The following is an 18,983-nucleotide window of genomic DNA, read 5'->3' as shown; positions in this document are numbered from 1 at the left end:
GGACTCGCGAGTCTTTTGACTAGACTCGTGCAACCCAAAAAACATGCCAAAAAATTATCTAAATCTTTTTTTTTCAAGTCAGTCTCATTCTCTTCATCAGAATATATACATGAAATATAACATTTAAGTATACTTTAAGTTATATTTCATGTATGCCACGAGTCGACTCATCACAGACTCGCGAGGCGAGTCTTTCAAATTGATTCGTGCGAGTCTTTCACTTGAACTCGAGAGTCTTTTGACTAGACTCGTGCAACCCAAAAAACACGCCAAAAATTTATCTAAATCTTTTTTTTTCAAGTTAGTCTCATTCTCTTCATCAGGATATATACATGAAATATAACATTTAAGTATACTTTAAGTTATATTTTATGTATATATTGGCAGGATGTTTGAGAGTGGTTTCAGATCTCTAAGAATTATAATGCAAATTCTAGGTTTTAAAAGCTTTTTTAAATTTTCAGACTTAGTCAAATTTCAGTAATCAGTAGGCTCCTATTAGCATTCTCTCTCCCTCTCTATCTCACTTACTTTATCTGCCCCGAATTTTAGACCTATCTATCTCCCTATCACTCTTCCTCTATCCCCTCTCTCTACCACTCTCTATCTCAGTCTCTCCTCTCTCCCCCAAGATCTAGACCTATCATTATATGTAATTTTGTAAACATTTATAAACTTATGCTGCTATTATACATTTTAAAGTTTGAACCTATGAATATGAATGATGAAATTGCAAATATTGAATGTTTGGAGATCATATGACATGTGTTATGTTTCATTTATGGCTCTTATGTTCTCTAAATGCATTAATTTCTTTATGTTTTTTTGTAAAACTACGGTTTTTTTTGGCTGTCTTTCGCGAGTCCGAGTCCGAGTCCAATTTTTTTATTTGCGGAGTCCATGACGAGTCTAAGTTTTAAAACTTTGTTTTGAACTATTAAATGAATTTTACATTTATTTTGTTTTCCTTGGTGTCGAGGTTATTTTGTGACAAATTTTCTGACAGAATTATCTATTATAGAATGGATACCACCTTGGTTGCCAAAGCTATTTTCACATAGAGTGAGTAGTAGAGATTGGGCTACCTTCATATGTTAAACTTATCATTTTTCTTCATAAACCTTATTCATTGTGCAGCATATTTCTCCAAGTTTTGTGCCATTATACTGACTCTTGTACTTTAAAGACCAAACATCACAAGGCAAGGGATTGGAGTGACACAAAACGACTAAATTTTTAAAAGATTGTGTTAAGTGACAAACAGCCTGGTTTTCCAGAAGGGTGTTTTCTTTCACATGGTTGGTTACATGGTTAGAACTCATCGGTACAAAGATGTACCAATATGCTTTTGATATGATTACATTCTTTTCTGAAGCCACATGTCTATGTAACTTCAACAAAGGATAGGGGTGCTACATTTGAGAGATCATCTTCCCAAACAAATAGAGCTATTATCTCTGCTTTTGTATCAATTTGGAATGATTCAACATCCTTTTAGCTAAGTTGCCGGTACGGGTACGGGTACGGGTACGTGGGTACGTGGGTACGGTACGCTGGTACGGCTTTTTTTTTAGGGGGGGCTTGGGTACGTCCGGGTACGTCCGTACAAAAAAATGTAAAAATCATAAATATATACATATATACACTCTAATAAGTAGAAACAAAAATTAAATTTAGAATCCCACATATCATCCATATGCTAAACAAAACTTGGAACTATCATATATGATTCATATTGATATAACTATAAGTCTATAACAAAATTACAAACTTTGAATGTTATGATAGATATCGAATTCATTGTTCACTGGCTCAACCGTTCAACAATAAAATAACACAACTAATAATCAGCAATAGCATCATATGGGTCACTAGGAAGATCAAGATCAACATCATCATTGACATTAGATGATGTAGGTAGAGTACTGGAACCACATGCAGCCTCACTGCCACTTGCACTAGCAGCACATTGGCTATCAGACTCCCCAGAAAGTAAAGATTGTGTGGCAGCTGAAAAATCCAAATCAGTTCGCTCTGGATCTACATCCCAAAACTTTGTGCTCCCATCCTTATACTCATTTTGTTTATGAGTAAGAAGGCGCAAGTTTGAATGCACATAAACGAGCTCTTCTGCCTTACTTGCTGCCAGTCGGTTGCGTTTCACTGAGTGGATAAAGGAGTATGTGCTCCAATTTCGCTCAGATGAAGAGGAACTAGCAACCTATTGAATAATTGACACAAAGTGAGAGGGTGACAATTATAAAATAGTAAAAAATCTAAATTTAGAGAGCAATAAAAATTAAGAAACTTACTTGCGATAAAACTTTGATTGCAAGAGTTTGAAGGTTTGGTGATGTATGGCCATTGAGGTACCACCAAGCATGAGAATCCTTTTTATACTTGTCACGGAGAGCGGAAACACTTTGACCATTGGAGGCTACAAAATCAGCAAACTCACTTGTCATTAAATCCTCCATTTCAGAATCTGGGAAGAGTTTAGTAAGTGCTGTCCTACACCCTTCACTGACTTCTGAATCTCTATATGGTGGTACCCTTGATGGCTTAGCAAGCATTTCATCACTATAAAATTTGGGAGTCAATGCAAATGCAAGAAGATGTAGTGGGGTGGTCATTTTGTTCCACCGCTCAACACAAATTGATTGAACCTCTTTGAAGAAAGTTTCTTCGGGATCTTGCTCTTTTGCATTGATGATGGCTTTCATTTTCTCAATCATCGAGTCAATGCCATCATATACCTCTCCCAAACATGGGTGATCCATGTCAGTATAACGGATCATACTCATGATGGGCTCAGTGAAACTCAAAAGATATTCCACTCGATCCCACCAAATGTCATCTAGGATCATGCGCTTTACATTTGCTGCCCTTTCAGTATTGGATTGCCTCCATAGGGACCAACTTTGACTAATTACCATGCTAGCAAGTGGCTGTCGCACCTTCACAAGTCGCCTCAAGACGATTGTGTTGGATGCAAATCGGGTCTCGGCAACCTATTCAAAAATTAAAAATAAAAATTAGAATACAAAGAAGACATGATAAAAAAATAAAAATTAAGTAACCATCAAAGTGAAATGTAGATTTTAAAAATTGAAGTGTTTCAATTACCTTTAGCAACTCCAACTGTGAAAATGATCTGAAAATGGCCTGTGACATGTTATGGTTTGTGATGAACATTTGGATCTCTTCAGCCTCAACATAAATTTGTTTGATCCAATCTATTTTCCTGCCTATCTTTTGTAGCATGAGGTTGAGAGAGTGGACAGCACAAGGTGTCCAAAATATGTGTTCAAACCGTGTCTCAATCAACATACCTGCAGCTCTACAATTCTTTGCATTGTCCGTTATTACTTGGACAACATTTTGAGGTCCCACATCCTGAATGCATTGTATAAGGATGTTAGCAATAAATTGTGCATCCTTCACCTGTCCCTCACAATCCACAGCTTTCAGAAACATTGCCCCTTTAGGGCACACTGCAATTACATTAATTAATGGCCGATTTTTGGTATCCTTCCATCCATCTGAAATGATGGACACCCCTGTTTGTTTCCATGAATTTCTAATGGGAGCCAATGCATTGTCTATGTTTTTTACCTCCTTTGCTAGTAAGGTGCTACGCACCTTCTCATAACCTGGCCCTGTGTACCCTTGTGGAGCCTCATTTACCTTTTTCAACATATCCTGCCAATATGGTGATCGTACCACATTAAATGACAAACCGTTTGCATATAGACATCTTCCAACGGATTGATCTGCAATCTCTCTAGCATCATTCTTAAATGCTCTCTCTAATGGTCCCTTGCTTCTCTTCACAATAACAGGGTCTTCACTAATTGGGTCCAAGAATGGGTGGCTCTCTACCACGATATCAGGAAAATCGCTATAAGATGGAGAAGTAGGGGGCCTCTTTGATTTACTTCCTCTTCCTGTCAACAAAGGATGGTTTGAGGCACGACCAACTCTTGCATCTGCTTCCTCTTGCTCTCTAATATATCCTGCTATTTCTTGAGGTGACATCCCATTTCCGTTCTTTCCTAGACATGGTTTGATTCCTTGTTGGGGAATGGCACAAAAATGGGCTTTGACACGACTGTAGGAGCTAGTTTTTTTCGTACTACAGAAGTTGCATATCCATAAAAATGTTCCACCACCTTTTACTTGGTCTATTATTTTGACATATTTCCATAAAGGTGAATTTGGGTCAGTTTTGAAAGTCCGTTGAGGAGTAGAGCTACTAGTCGTTGCCATTATGATTTCTACAACAAATTAAAAAAAAAAATATTAATATTTAATATTATATATTTAACATTTAGCAAAATAGTTTTATAATTTATTATTATAGTTTGAACTTTGTTTATTTTAAATCACTTAATAGTTTGTTAAATTAAAAGTTAAAAAAACAAACCTAATATAAATTAAAAATTACAATTTTCGATTTTTAATTTTAAATAATAAAAGTTATAAAACTATTTTAATAGGTTCATAATTTATTAATTATTATTATTTTAAATATGAATAATTCATATTTAAAATAATAATAATTAATAAATTATTAACCATTAAAATAGTTTTATAGTTTTTAGTCTTTTATTATTTAATATTAAAAATCGAAAATTGTAATTTTTAATTTATATTAGGTTTTTTTTTTAACTTTTAATTTAACAAACTATTAATTGATTTAAAATTAATAAATTCAAACTATAATAAAAATAAAAAATTTAACAAACTATTATAAAAATTTCGAAATTAACAACCTACCTGCAAGCTCGAAATGGCGCCTCCCGTCTTGGCTCCTTCGCGCGTCCTCTGCCGTGGCTCCTTCGCGCGTCCTCTGCCGTGGCTCCTCCTGTGCAACCCGCAACCCGTGGCGGCCTCCTCCTCCTGTGCAACCCGCAACCCGTGGCGGCCTCCTTCTGTGCAACCCGTGGCGGCGGCCTCCTCCTTCTGTGCAACCCGTGGCGGCCTCCTATGTTTTCGTGGCTCCCGTGCCCTCCTCCTGCGCTTTCGTGGGATGTTTCTTCTTTTTTTTTTAACTTTCGGGTTTAAAACGATGTGAAAAAACCTTCGACATTTTTGCACGTGCAGATTCGGCAAAAAAACCCTACGGAATCGCCACGTTTACATCGGATGCGTCGGGGTTCGTGTCTAAAAACGCGGATACGTTTCAGGTTAAAAAAAACAGTACCCTGTTCGAATCCACAGGGATTCCATGGCGAATCCGAATCCGGTACGTATCGTATCCGGATTTGGGAGCAAACTAGGAAGTACCGGTAACTTAGCCTTTTAGAAATTCTATACATGATTGAATTCTTTAGGTCTATCCTTAAACTTCTCTAAAAAAAACTGATTGAATTCTTATAAGTTTTTATGCAAAAATATTGCATAATTTGGCATCTGTCTCTTTAGGTCTCCAATCATCCATATTTTTTTTGTCGGTGTTGTTTTACATTGCGGGGTGCACAAAGAGTCCCCTATAGTTTGCTTTTTATGCACACCTAAAAGGTTTTAGCTGCTTTCACTACAGAAATGTGCATTAAAGAAAAAACATTCCTACGAGTCCATCTCTAGTCTCTCCAAATAGGCCCCAAAAACTCTATTTGCATTTTAGAAAAACACTTTGGAGTAAACCTGCAAACACTAAGTAAATTAGCGTATCCAGTCCCATATATCTTTGGACATGATGGACCACCCTGAAATTTCAAAGCATTTATCTTTTTATCTTAGAAACTTGGAAAAGAACCATATTCATAACAAGTGCTATCATTCTAGTTTGGTGTGCTTGCCCAATTGTTAGTGTAAATAGAGTCTTATGCACCTAGTTAGCTAATTACCTTTCTAGGATGACCAATTCACACTTAGCTTAAGTTTATATTTTATGTTTTTGTCTCATTTCATAGCATCGAGACATGTGTCTTCATCACTCAAGACACCTAGTGCACTCATGTTTGACACTTGCCACACACTTCTCAAGTGAGTTCACAAGTGTTTCACCTTTGGAAGGGTAATTAGAGTTTCACTCCTACCTTCTCACCTCATCTACCTTGCCTATATATGCAAGGAATTTTATGAACATTTTACACACTCTTCATATTATATGATAGATTATCCTTATATTTAACATTTCACTAGTGGAAGTTATATTTTCATGCTTTTAGATTCTTGGTTTACTCCAACAGAAATTTGCCAAGTCTGAGGAGAACCATTATATCATTGCACTTGGAAAACTCATGAAGGCAATGTAATACCTCGAGCAGAATTTTGTTTTCAATGGTTACAAAATACCATTGATAACTATCATAGATTACAAACACCGGTGGTGCTATTGGCCAATCTTTAATAGCCATCATAGGTTGTAATCTAGAGGGTGTTGGTTGAGAGATGGCTCCTAGATTTACATTTTACAAATTACAATAAACCACAATACAATGATGTAATGTCCCCATTTTGAAATAGGATTTAATAATAAATACTAATAATAAAATTATAATAGAAAAGAATAAAATTAAAATTAAAATATAAAAGAATGAAATTAAAATAATTAAAATTTAATCAACGTTAATGAATGGTCAAAAGGCATGAAGTGGAAAGTTGTGACTCCTTCAAACATGAGGTATAAAAGGGAGGAGAGAACTTCATTTGGAGGGGGGGGATTTTAATCTACAATTTGAAGTGCAGATCTGAATTAAATAATAATAACACAGCAATGAGGAGACATGACCCTTTAAAAGGGAGTTTTTTCTTTTTTTTAAAGAGATGTGTCTCCTCAATGAGAGATGAAGGTGTAAAGGGAGTAAGCAATTAAGATGTGTTGGTAAACATATTTGTCACTGTGAAAATAGTGTGATTTGTCCAATGGAAAAAGTGACAAACTCTTTACAACAGTTGGATAGACCGCTCACAAACTGTGATCTTCCTCTGCGTTTGAGAGGGGCAGCTCCCTCATATGATATGGTTTTTTGGGATTTTCAATATACTTTTACTCAAAAAGGATTTAAAACACTTCAAAACATTAAAGGAAACTCTTAACAATAGTTGTACAACTATTGAGGTTTCACAAATAGGTTACGACTTTACTCACTTCACCATTAAAGATCAAAGACTACGCATAAGACACTTCATGATGAAACATGATTTCGATCTAACACATCCACTTCAAAGATACCAAAGAAGGATATGCTATAATAAACTATTCAAACTTGACCATTGCCATTCACAAAATCAGGATCAAAGATCACAAATGTTTCCTCAACATTATCATATGACAAGTTAACAATGAATAACACTTAACACCATGAAACGCCTCCAAAAATGTTTTGCATTCATTTCACAGATTTGTACAACTCAAAGTTTTTGCTCTCCCAAAAACTCATAAAAGCCAAAAGTCCTTTATGCTGCTACGAAATCTCATTATATAGAATTCTTAAAATAACCACTTTGTGTGTGTAATTACCTTTCATTTTCGGATTAATAACTAACTCATTTTTGCGTAAATAGAATCAAGTTATTAACCTTTGAACTTCTGCGCAAAAATAATTAAGTTATTAACCATTACATTTTTGCGTAAATAGAATCAAGTTATTAACCTTTGAACTTCTGCGCAAAAATAATTAAGTTATTAACCATTACATTTTTGCTCAAAAAGAGTCAACCACTCAAATTTGACTAAAATGTGACAAGAGGCCATGATTACAAAAATAAAGCCAAAAACCATAACAAGTGACCTTTAACAACTAATAACAATGAGAATTTCTAAAATTATGCCTCGATGTTGCTTTCAGCACCTCTTGAAGAAGCATCCTGATTTATAGTTTTCTCTTGCTGAACTGAAGACAGCTTTGAAAGCTCTGTATGACTCAAGGGCCTCCATCATAGATTTGTACCTAGGAATAACCACGTTATTCATTTTCAGCTTGGAAGTGGCTCGATTATCTTGGATATCAAGTAACTCCTGATGATAACCGGATATATCGCAGGCATCCAGAGTGACCAAAATAACACTCAACCTCTTCATCACACCAGCACCAGAAATCCGTTTGTTTGCCAATTCTGCATTGATTCTGACATCAAACTTACTCAAGAGAGTTTGAGCATCTGTTTGCTGAAAATTATCTTTCGCTAATACATCCGCAATGATGGTAATGAGATCATCCTGTATTTTCATTTTTATTTGCTCACAATTTGTCAACAACTTCTCATTCTCAATCAAATTTTGATTGATATTCACAAGCTTCCAGTTTATGCTTTTGTACCATACATTTGACTGATTATCTTCTGGATTGATGAAAACATTTTCAGCAATAAGTATATTTGTGTTTATCTTAGACATCTCTTGGAATTCCTTTGGTATACTTTGCGAGGTCAATTCTTGCTCTTTGACATGTTTCAATTCGCTTGTTATCTTTTGTTCCTGAAGATCAACCTTTTCATAAATGTCCTTTGCTTTGACTGTGAAATCTAAAGCTTCGACTTTCATTTGGTTTATCCATCCCTCAATCATCCTACCATAAGATCGATACTAATGTATATCTTCAACAACTCTCTTCTCGATAATACCTTCAGAACCTGTAAGTGCTGATGTGGGAGCTGTCTTTGAAGGTACATCAGAAGGGTCCACAATAGATTTGATGTAGGATGTCAATACTTGCACTTGGTGTTTGAGTTGATCTTTTGATTGCTTCTCTTTTTCTGTTCTCTCTATTAATTTGATTGTGGACATTCAAAAGTTATGCACATCTCCCTTAGTTGATGAAGGACCTAGATCTACCTTAGTGATGTTGAAATCACTTTCATTGGCCTCCTCTATGTTCTTCTCTAAAGTAGGTCGAGCAATTTCAACACAAAGGTTGGCTAATGAAGAATCAATTGCCAATCGTGATGTCACCTTAGTCTTCTTTGGTTTCATTGTTTTCTGGAGCAAATTAGTAACTGTATCAAATCCAGGTGTCACTAATTGGATAACCCTTTTCTTATTTTGTAAACTTCGTTGTAGCCATGAAGAAGGAGAAACTTGCAAAGGTTCTTGAATGTTGGAGAGTGGCGAGTTTAATGACATTGAGGAGTTGGGAACAAATGACATTGGGACTTCATCTTGAGTAATGTCTACCTTTGGTATCTCGGATGGGATAAAGTCATCATGAGGGGGTGATGTAATGATGATAGATGGTGAAATAGAAGAAATTTTCTGCTCATTATCATTGGGAGGTTGCTGTGGGGCTACATACTCATTTCCTTCTTCGTCCTCCTGAATTGTATTTATCACCATTCCCTTTGTCCTAGATCTTCTTTTCCTTATGTTAGAATTGTTTTCACAAGCTTTTGCAAGATCCCCTCTTTTGTTTGGGTCTTCAACACCACCATTATCGCTTGAAGCAATTTGTTGTGATTTTAGAATTGGGGTGGAATTTCATGATTTCGAAGAGGAAGACGAAGCTACATGACTATTATTCCTTTTCCTTGAAGTAACATCCATATTTGGAGGCTGAGTGGTTGTAGCTTTGAGCATTTTGTTTTCTACCTAGTCTTTTGTCCTTCTCATAACATAAGCTGTTCTTTCATCTAGGCTCTTCAATTCTGGAAAACTAATCTATAGGCGGTAGAGGAATCACCTGGATCTTCTAAAAATAGAAAGGGTCAATCAAAGTTGACTCATCATCTTCAATGCTAGTTACGTCCAATCCCAACCTGAAATCAATGATCTGTTTGACTGTGAGCCTCCTCCAATCTCTTCTTCGGACTCAAAAATCATCTTCACAGTCTTCCCAAAAATCTTCAATGCTAGGAAAGTGATTGATACCAAAGCCAAGATTCAATTTCTCAATAGCATACCCTTTGCTATCACAGGGAAATCTCATAGGGATATAGATTGATCTTGATGATTGACCTCTCAATGTCCCGAGCATCTGAATTTGATTTGCAAATGTAATGACCAATGCCAATTGGGAAAAGGATGCCATCCTTTTATTTTTACATATCCTTTTGATCTGACTAATTTGCCTGCATATTTCAATTAGCATCAATTTGTCATCTACAAATCTTGGTAACATGAATGGATATCCATTGTAACCTCCTATTCTAATGTAAGTGAACCTCGGGAATTGGATGAAGCAACTCCCATATCGCTGAACAAGTGTTGCTGCTTCTAGAGATATCCTGAGCCGAATGTTTCCCTGAAGTTCCCTTACTGTTAGCATAAGGTATCATTAACTCTTCGGAAATGATGAAAGCTCTGTTCCAACTGCAACTATGGATGATAGTCATAAATCAAAGCTGTCTCATCATAGATACCTCGCTTATTAAGCCCTGGCCAACTCTTCATTACAGCAATGGCATAAAAGAGATAGGATGCCATGTAAAAATACTGGTTTGCTTTAAGTTCAATTAGTTGGCTGTGTAGGTTATTGCTAATGATCTCCGCCCAATCAAAGAATTGAACACCTTCACAAATGATGTTAATAAAAAGGAACATCCATCCCTCGAAATCATGAGAATCTTTATTCTCCATTGATCTGTTAAAAAAGATAACCGTATTAACGATATCTTCCACCAACAAGGACATGTGGATTGACCTTGACAGCTGTGATTTTCCTCTTCTAGGTGTCAATAGCCAATTTTTAGCTATAGCATTGAGGCATTGAGTCTTATTATTGGGAAAGTATCCGTCTGCATACTCTTTGTCCACATTTGTGTACTGATCTCTTACTGGCAACCTGAAAACAATTGCGATAGAAATTGGATCAAGTCTCACCACCACTCTTACCATTGATTGTTATTACTTCCCGAGTATTTGGATTATAAATTTATATGACCTCATGCATTCCATGTTGGCAACAAGGCAGCAGGGAAACTGTGAGGGGGGGGGGGGGGGTGAATTAGTTTTCAACAAACTCAAACAAATTAACTTTAACTTCAAATCTGATCAAGAACAACAACATCAAAGATAAACACCACATCAACATCACACATAACACACAAATTTTTGATGTGGAAAACCCGGTTAAGGGAAAAACCACGGTGGGAACCTAACCTACCCACAATAAGATGATACTCTGTAGTAGTATGTGAAAATATTACAATAGAGAATGCACATGCATTCAGGCACACTACCTAGAGCTCACTGCTCAAATACAATAAGGGCCACAGCCCTGGGAAGGCTCACTGCCTTACAAAGATCGAACAACAATCCAGATTACATGAACTGAAGAAATAGCATCTCCAAATGCTTGATCACAGTTCCGGTTAAGCACATTGTCTGCACAACAACTCTTCTTTGCACTTCTTCACTCCATTGAAAGATCAATTCGCTGGATCGCACATACAATACTCTCAAAGATCATAAACACAACCATAGACACTCGCAGACATGCATCTCACATGATTACATCACTTGTTTATACAATTCATCAACCTTAATCTTAAGGTCGGCTCAACACATCAGACCTAATTACAAAATTACACCACACGATACATAAATCTATAACCGGACCAATACAATGTCAGCAAGGACATAGCATGGACCCAAATCAAATCTTCGAATATGCAACACCATCGAATATCACACCAAGATCATCCGCAACACACTAAACCACCAAATATGTTGCATAACATGAAGAATACCACCGAACCAATAAAATCTTCAATAATGCGTACCACGATCAACGAGGACCACTAAAACGCATAGAACACGATGAAAGAACATCAACAAGCAATGTGAATTCCTCTGCAATCATCGCAACAACTTAGATAACAAGAATCATCATTATATCATCATTGGAGCTCAAGAAAACCAACAACAAACTGAAAGATACGCTTGCGAAGTTCCAAATCATGAACCATCCAATATAAGGACACACATGAACGTCCCGAACACTCTCCAAAATCCACACAACATAAGGAATCAATTTTGGAGCAAAACAATCCAGAAACCACAACTCCGCAATACCAAACCAACAGAAAAGCCAACCATCACACCAGATCACATAACTCGATCAAATCATCTTCCAGAACACTGAAACTCACACTGAATCAACTAGAGATAAGCATCTCAAAACCCATTAATCCACATCAGTACATCTGCAACCAAACCAACTCAACTCTTTGCAACAAACTAATTCTGTGCAACACAGGAATATGTTGACATCAATGACAACAACACATTCCAACAACTCTAATATCCAACATTCCAACACAAGCTCTGCCCACTAAACTGATATTGGGTGACCCCTTGCATGTGCCAACCCACTGTCTAACATTTTTAATGCTATTGGAGTCTTTTCCTCATTCTCCATTGATTTCCAGATTTCATGGATACTGACATTTCCCAATAAGGTATTAGTTATCTCAGGGAGTGTACATTCAAGGATAGGAGCATAGTCATGTCCTCGATACTTGTATTTCATCTTGCCCCAAATTCTTTGCTGTGGCTACAAATAAAGTATGATGAACTGAAAAGTCACCAGGATAACTTCCCTTTAATCCTTATGCATTAATGAGTGTCCAAGTTTCGTTCCAAAGCTTCCAATGAACTGGCTGAGATCACAATTTTTTAGGGTATTTTACTAATCTATAAGTACCCTGCTACATTATTTGCAAAGCCAATTTTTGCAAACCTGTATATGTGCAGCAAGGAGAATAATGATAGAAGTCGTGGGATTTGTCTTTATGCATGCTAAAAGTTGTAAGCTTTTGTTATACATCTGGAAAGTGTATTTGCCTGCGATTTTCTAAAGCCTCTTCAACAAACATATTTTGTGCATATTGTGCTATCATCGCACCTTAGGAGGCATTTAGTCAAACAGTTCATGTGACCTGTCACTGTCCCCATGTTTCACAGACATGTCTACTATAGCATCTTCCACGTTTCTAGGGCTTTTTCAACAAGACTGTTTTGTGCATAATCTGCACTCATTTCATCTCATTCTTTTTGATGACATCTTGAAGTATTCTGTCCAACAATTCAGGTTTGTTGTCTATGATTCCACTTTTCACACATGTGAATCAGCTGCATTCATTTGTAAAGTTTCTGGCACCTTTTCAACAGATCTATTTTGTGCATAGGCTGCAATCATTGCATTCCATTTAATGTCATTTCATTGGGGTATTCTGACAAATAGTTCAAATGCCTTGTCTTGTCTACCACATATCACACCCATGTCTATTGGCAGAGCAATTAGAACAGCAATATTTGATACAAATTTCCTTTCTGTTATGTTTTGTGACATCATTATAGTGCAGGCCTATTTTCAAATTGTTTCATTTATCATTACCAGTAATCTACACAAGAACGTCAGCATTGCTTACAACCAAAAAGCAATTGCTATAATTACTTGTCCTTCTCTTTGCATTATTCAGTAATTGTTTTGAATCTTGAAATACCAGTCTTCATTTTCCCAAGCCTATTTCTCCAATTTTGTGCAGATTCTTCAATCCTTCTCATTTCATTCCTTGAGATGATGGCTCTTTTAACAAACAGTTGACATGCAGTCTCTGTATTCCATAATTTGCATGTATATTCACTGGACCATTACCAGTTATATTATCTGATGAAAACCCCTCTTCATTATTCTTTGATGGGTGTCCATGCCTATTTTATTGCAAAGGTAGTAGAATTTGGCATTACGGCTGTCAATTGTATTTGCCAGAAAGCAGTGAACCACGGGGACGCGTCCCCCCCATTTTTGGGCGCGTCCCCCCGTCAGAGACGTCTCGGGGACGCGGGGACGGGGACGCGACGTCCCCCGCCGTCCCGCCACCGCCACCCAAACTCCGCCGGGACGGGGAGACGTCCCCGACGCGGAGACGTCTGGGCGTCTCCTGGGGGACGTCTGGGCGTCTCCGTGGGAGACGCCTGGGCGTCCCCCCGTCCCTCGAGAGACGCCCAGACGTCTCTCGAGCGACGGGGGGATGCCCAGGCGTCTCCCGCGTTCGCACGGGATAAAAAGCGCAGTTTTCATTTTTTTAAAATTTTTTATGACATGTGCTTTTTGGGGGGGGTTAAGGGGTAACCCTAATTGGACGTGGGCCCCACCCCACCCCCCAAAACAACACAAAAACATGTTTAGTTTGGATTTCACTCTCATTATGCAAAACTGATTTTTTTTCCAGCAGCTTGAAGAGGAGGAACAGCTTGAAGAAGATTGATTGAAGAGGTGAGAAAAGTGACTACAAGTGTGATAGGAGCTAGAAGAAGCAAGAAGAAGAGGAAGAAGAAGATTCTTCTACATTTTGGAGAGATTTTTCAAGCACAAGGTAGGGTTTTTCAACTTCTTCTTGTTTTTTTTTTGTTTTACTTTCTGATTTTCATTGTTCTATGTCATTTTTGGTTTTTTTAATTTTTTTTCCCTATTCATCTTAAGACTCAAAATGAGGTTTGATGTTGAATCTTGAGGGCAAAATGATTCATCATTTTGCCCTCAAGATTCAACATCAAATCTCATTTTGAGATGAATAGGAAAAAAAATTTAAAAATTTAAAAATATATTGTTAAACAAGGCTGATTTTATTTTTATTTTTATTTTTATTTTGTGAAATGCAGTGTCAATTTGAAAATTTCACAATGAGCTCCCAAGGCACGAGTCAAGATAACATGGAAATCCATTCTCATAGTGAGAATGATTCAGAATATGAACCTGAAAATGAGGGGGGTGACCATGGGGCTGATCCTGGAGCCCAATCTAGTTCTATGGCAAGTGCAGCAGCTAGTACAGGTTGCCCTTCAGAGTTGTTGGCACCATATGCTAGGGGTCATTTTGATCCTAAGTCTCCTCTAAAACAGTTTGCTTCACAAATATCAGTACAAGGCACTGCATCACATTCAAGTGGGGGAACAAGGAAGTGGAAGTGCAATATTTGTGACAGAGAATGGTTCGGTAGCATTAGCAGGGTGAATGCACACTTTCTATTTTGGAGAGGAAAAGGCGTGAAACATTGTAAGTTTTTGGAGGAACCCAAAAATATACAGTACAGAATTGAGTTTAACAGGCTTTGGGGGGTTCCAGATGACACAAATATTTCAATGCCTACTACTTTGTCTGCTAGGGCATCACTTCACGACAGCCGGAATGTGCCAGAGATGAGATAGATGAATCCATTGGCAATTTCTTCTTTGCCAATGGCATTCCATTTCATGTTTCACGGTCTCCTTATTATAGGAAGATGATAGATATGGTGGCCAAGGGAGGACCATCTTATGTGCCACCAGGGGAGACGAAAATGAGGACCTCGATCTTGGATAAAAGCTATTCCAAGATCAATATTTTGATGGAGAAGATGAAGGCATGTTGGGTGGCATTGGGGTGCAGCATAGTTATGGATGGGTGGACGAACATTAGCCATCGTCCACTCATCAACATCATGGTCACATGTGCAGAGGGCCCATACTTCCTTAGAGCAGTTGATTGTACAGGGCATCGTAAAGATGCTGATTTCCAGTTTCAGGTCCTCAGGGAGGCTATTGAGGAGGTTGGGCCACAAAATGTGGTCCAAGTAGTGACAGATGCAGCATATGTGTGTAGAGCAGCAGGGAGACTCGTTGAGGCAGCCTATAGACACATTTGGTGGACCCCATGTTGTGTGCATGCCATGAACAATGCACTCAAGGACATGGGGAAGATTGACTGGATTAGAGGAGTGGTCACCGATGCGAGAGATGTGCAGATGTTTATCTGCAACCACCACATTTCACATGCACTATTCAGGACCTTCGCGAAGAAGGAGTTCTTGAAACTAGTTGAGACTAGATATGCATCCTATTTCATTCTCTTGGAGAGAATGATTGAGTTGCAAGAGGCATTGCAACTCATGGTTATGACTAATGAGTGGAATAGGTGGGCTGAGGCCAAGACAGAGCAGGGGAGAAGGGTGAAGGAGATAGTGAAGAGTGATGTGTTTTGGACTGATACGAAATACATTGTCTCCATCATTTCTCCAGTATTCCAGGTGATCAGATATGGGGATGGGGATGCACCTAACCTTGGAGAGGTGTATGAGTGCATTGACTCTATGCTTGGCCAGATGAGGGCTGCTGTGCGAGTGAAGGACCCCTCTCTAGCATTCTACAATGAGCAAATCCGGCCTGTCATTCAGAGTAGATGGGACAAGTTGAACACTCCTTTGCATATGGCTGCCTTTGCCTTGAATCCTAAGTGGTACAAGGCTAGACCGGGTAGAACGACACCGATTGAGGATGATGAGGTGAAGGCAGGTTTCTTTAGGTGCATAGAGAAGATGTTTGATTCCAGAGATGCCGGCACAATACGCACTGAGTGGGGAAGATTTGCCACTCTTAGAGGTTATTCAGATGCAGCAAAGATGGATATAGACATTATGGCACAGGAGGACCCACTTTTGTGGTGGAAATGTCATGGCCCGAAATCTTTGACCACCACTCTAGCCATCCGTCTGCTATCCCAGGTTTCCAGTTCTTCAGCTGCTGAGAGGAACTGGTCTACATATAGCTACTTAAACAAGTTGATTTTGTGTCTTCTGTAATCATAACATGCCATGAGACCATACTTCTTTGTGCATTTTGTCAAACGGTCCATGTGTTGCGTCCATATCTTTGCATCTTGCCTGCATTATTCACTACAACTTGTAACAAAAATTAATGACATTTATGCTTCAATGTATGGTTACAATTTAGCTGTGAATGTCATGAAATTGCACTTCTTTAGGCATTATGTTAAACAGTTAGTATGCCTTGTGCTTGCTTCCATATCCCTCATTTATCCACAAGGGCACTTGCAACAATAACATCTAATAAAATTCCTCTTCTCTTGATGGTTCGATGGATGTTCATAACCTGTAGTCCTCCTTGTGCACAGGTGTGGTTAAATTTTGCAGACTTTGGCATTACACCGCTAATTGCATTTGCTTGAAAGTTTCTAAAGCTTTTTAAACAAATTGATTTTATGAACCTTGCGGTGATCATTGCATTCCATGAGATGGAATCTCATTGAAACGTTTTGAGAAACACTCGACATGCCTTCTCTAAGCTTCGGCTGTTTGCAAACATGTCTACCACAGGATTAAAACTGACAGCAACCAATAACATTATGATTTGACGGAGGCCAACCCTTTTGCTCCCAATATGTTTGAAGCACTGTGTCTATTCTTGCACGCTTTTTGAGATCTTGAATTTTTGAAAAGCTTTTTCAGCGAATCCATATCAGTCATGCACACAAACATTTATCCTCATGAGATGACTTCTCATCGAGGTATTTTGTCAAGCAATTCAGTGCTTTGTATTTGATTCCACATTTTGTATGCATTTGCAGCATTCTATCAAATTGTCCACGTGCCTTGTGTGTGTTTCTACATTTCATATGTATATGTATCAGAGCATTTCCAATTATAATATCTGACAAAATTTACCTTCTGCACGCTTCGATGGACATCTATACACCATGGCATACGCAGGGAGAATTCTTATAAAAAATTATGGTTCTTTTCTAAGTCATTGCACCTTCAGATCACATTTTGTTTTGGAGTTTCTTAAGCCTTCACATCGAATTTATTCTGTGCTCATTATGTTGGTGGAATCCACACGATGATATCTCTTTCAGCAATCTGTATTGGGATGCACACATATATTAGATTGTTGCTCTTTCTGGAAAGTGTCTTATACACCTATAAGTATATGCATGATTAATGTATAATATTTACCTCTTGAATATAAAATAAGAATGTTTAGAATAGATAAATGTGTGTATAAAATAATAGGTTGATATGTTATTTGTGTGTGGATTGTGGGGCATTTTTGATAGGATGTGTCCCATCAAGGTGAAAGTTGCACATTTTTTAGTAATGATCATTAGTAACTCTTAAGATATATTAGGCATATTTGTTACTTATGAGTTTACCAAAGCTGGTATTTACAATACTCGAAATTATTATTTTGGTCTATAAGAGACCAACTGAAAGCTATTTGGTTTTATCTATATCAGTGTTGCAGGATAAGCATTATGGGAACACTTATTGCAAGCAGTAACTTGGTTGGTGCATTGAAGGGACTTTCTCTCTCATCCAGCTCATCTTCCGTTTTCAATGGGGATAAATCTATCATAGTAAAGCAGAAGTTGGCCTTTTCATTTCAGTTAAAGACACCTTTAATAATTGAATCTGCCCACAAGAAAGGAGCTGGTAGTACAAAAAATTGACGAGACTCAATAGGTAAGAGGTTAGGTGTAAAAATCTATGGAGACCAAGTTGCCAAACCCGGATCAATAATTATCAGGCAACGGGGAACCAAGGTGAACTATCCTTTGATCATATTTGTTTTGATCACTTTTTCATAAAACCCCCTATATATAATTTCAGTGCTCCATACTTTCTTTCTTTACTTAGTGTGATGGCCTTAAGGTCCTTTCCTTTCAAACAAGCGTTAAAAACTCTTGCCAATCTGATCTTTTGTGCAGTGTGCCAGCTATGGAATATAAATTATTAAAAAAACCATATGTACTTTACATTTGGTTCACCTGGCATAAAATATGGTAATAATTTTGAGCTATTACTTAAATTTTTCCATTTTTTAATAACATGCCAAGTCTATATCATCCCAGAGAAAAAGAGATTACATCTCTAATGAAATCTGCTGTTTCAACTCCATAATAAATAGGTTTGCAGCCAACATTTTCATCATTAGGGACAAAAATCAAACCTATACATTTTCAATGATTGCCAGAGCTAGCTACATTTGTTGTATAGAGTATAAAAAATAGTGTTCTATAATTGAGGAGAACAAAACTTGATTTGCCTAGCTCCATTATGGGTGCAGTCTTTTATTGTTTCTTATCATTGTTCATATTACTCATCTGTGGGTTTTTGTACCCCTTTATATATCCACTATTTGCAGCGTGTGCTATTTTGGAACCTTATATTAATCAACAAGAAAAGGTAGGGTATATACAGCTGATTCATCCTGGAGACTACTGAGATCTATACAAGAAATTTTAAGTAACAATATACGT

General features: G+C 37.6%; 2 protein-coding genes across 2 annotated transcripts in view; one reads left to right on the top strand and one right to left on the bottom strand.

Moving 5' to 3' along the window:
* The window catches only part of LOC131050397 (large ribosomal subunit protein bL27c), a 37,351-nt gene that overhangs the window by 867 nt on the left and 17,501 nt on the right, over positions 1-18,983 (top strand). The window contains 1 exon segment of the mRNA XM_057984559.2: positions 17,961-18,266. Within this exon segment, the coding sequence (XP_057840542.2) occupies positions 17,979-18,266 (288 nt within the window). The 5' untranslated portion in view covers positions 17,961-17,978.
* Positions 1,665-4,038, bottom strand: LOC131876426 (uncharacterized). Its single transcript, XM_059221815.1, has 3 exons — positions 3,127-4,038; positions 2,313-3,011; positions 1,665-2,221 (listed from the first exon to the last, which is right to left on the bottom strand). Exons 1-3 carry the CDS (start codon positions 4,036-4,038, stop codon positions 1,841-1,843), a joined length of 1,992 nt encoding a protein of 663 aa, XP_059077798.1. The 3' UTR covers positions 1,665-1,840.

The sequence above is a fragment of the Cryptomeria japonica genome, chromosome 1, assembly GCF_030272615.1.
Source record: "Cryptomeria japonica chromosome 1, Sugi_1.0, whole genome shotgun sequence".
NCBI classification, from domain to species: domain Eukaryota; kingdom Viridiplantae; phylum Streptophyta; class Pinopsida; order Cupressales; family Cupressaceae; genus Cryptomeria; species Cryptomeria japonica.
This window is presented reverse-complemented; position numbering and strand designations above follow the sequence as displayed.

What these genes read in the sequence shown, in the direction of transcription:
- LOC131876426 (XM_059221815.1), bottom strand. Translation starts at nt 4,038, where the DNA reads ATGTCACCTCAAGAAATAGCAGGATATATTAGAGAGCAAGAGGAAGCA. An exon ending in CACAGTTGGAGTTGCTAAAG is followed by an intron (nt 3,012 to 3,126) that starts GTAATTGAAACA and finishes ATTTTTGAATAG; the next exon opens with GTTGCCGAGACCCGATTTGC. An exon ending in CAATCAAAGTTTTATCGCAA is followed by an intron (nt 2,222 to 2,312) that starts GTAAGTTTCTTA and finishes ATTATTCAATAG; the next exon opens with GTTGCTAGTTCCTCTTCATC.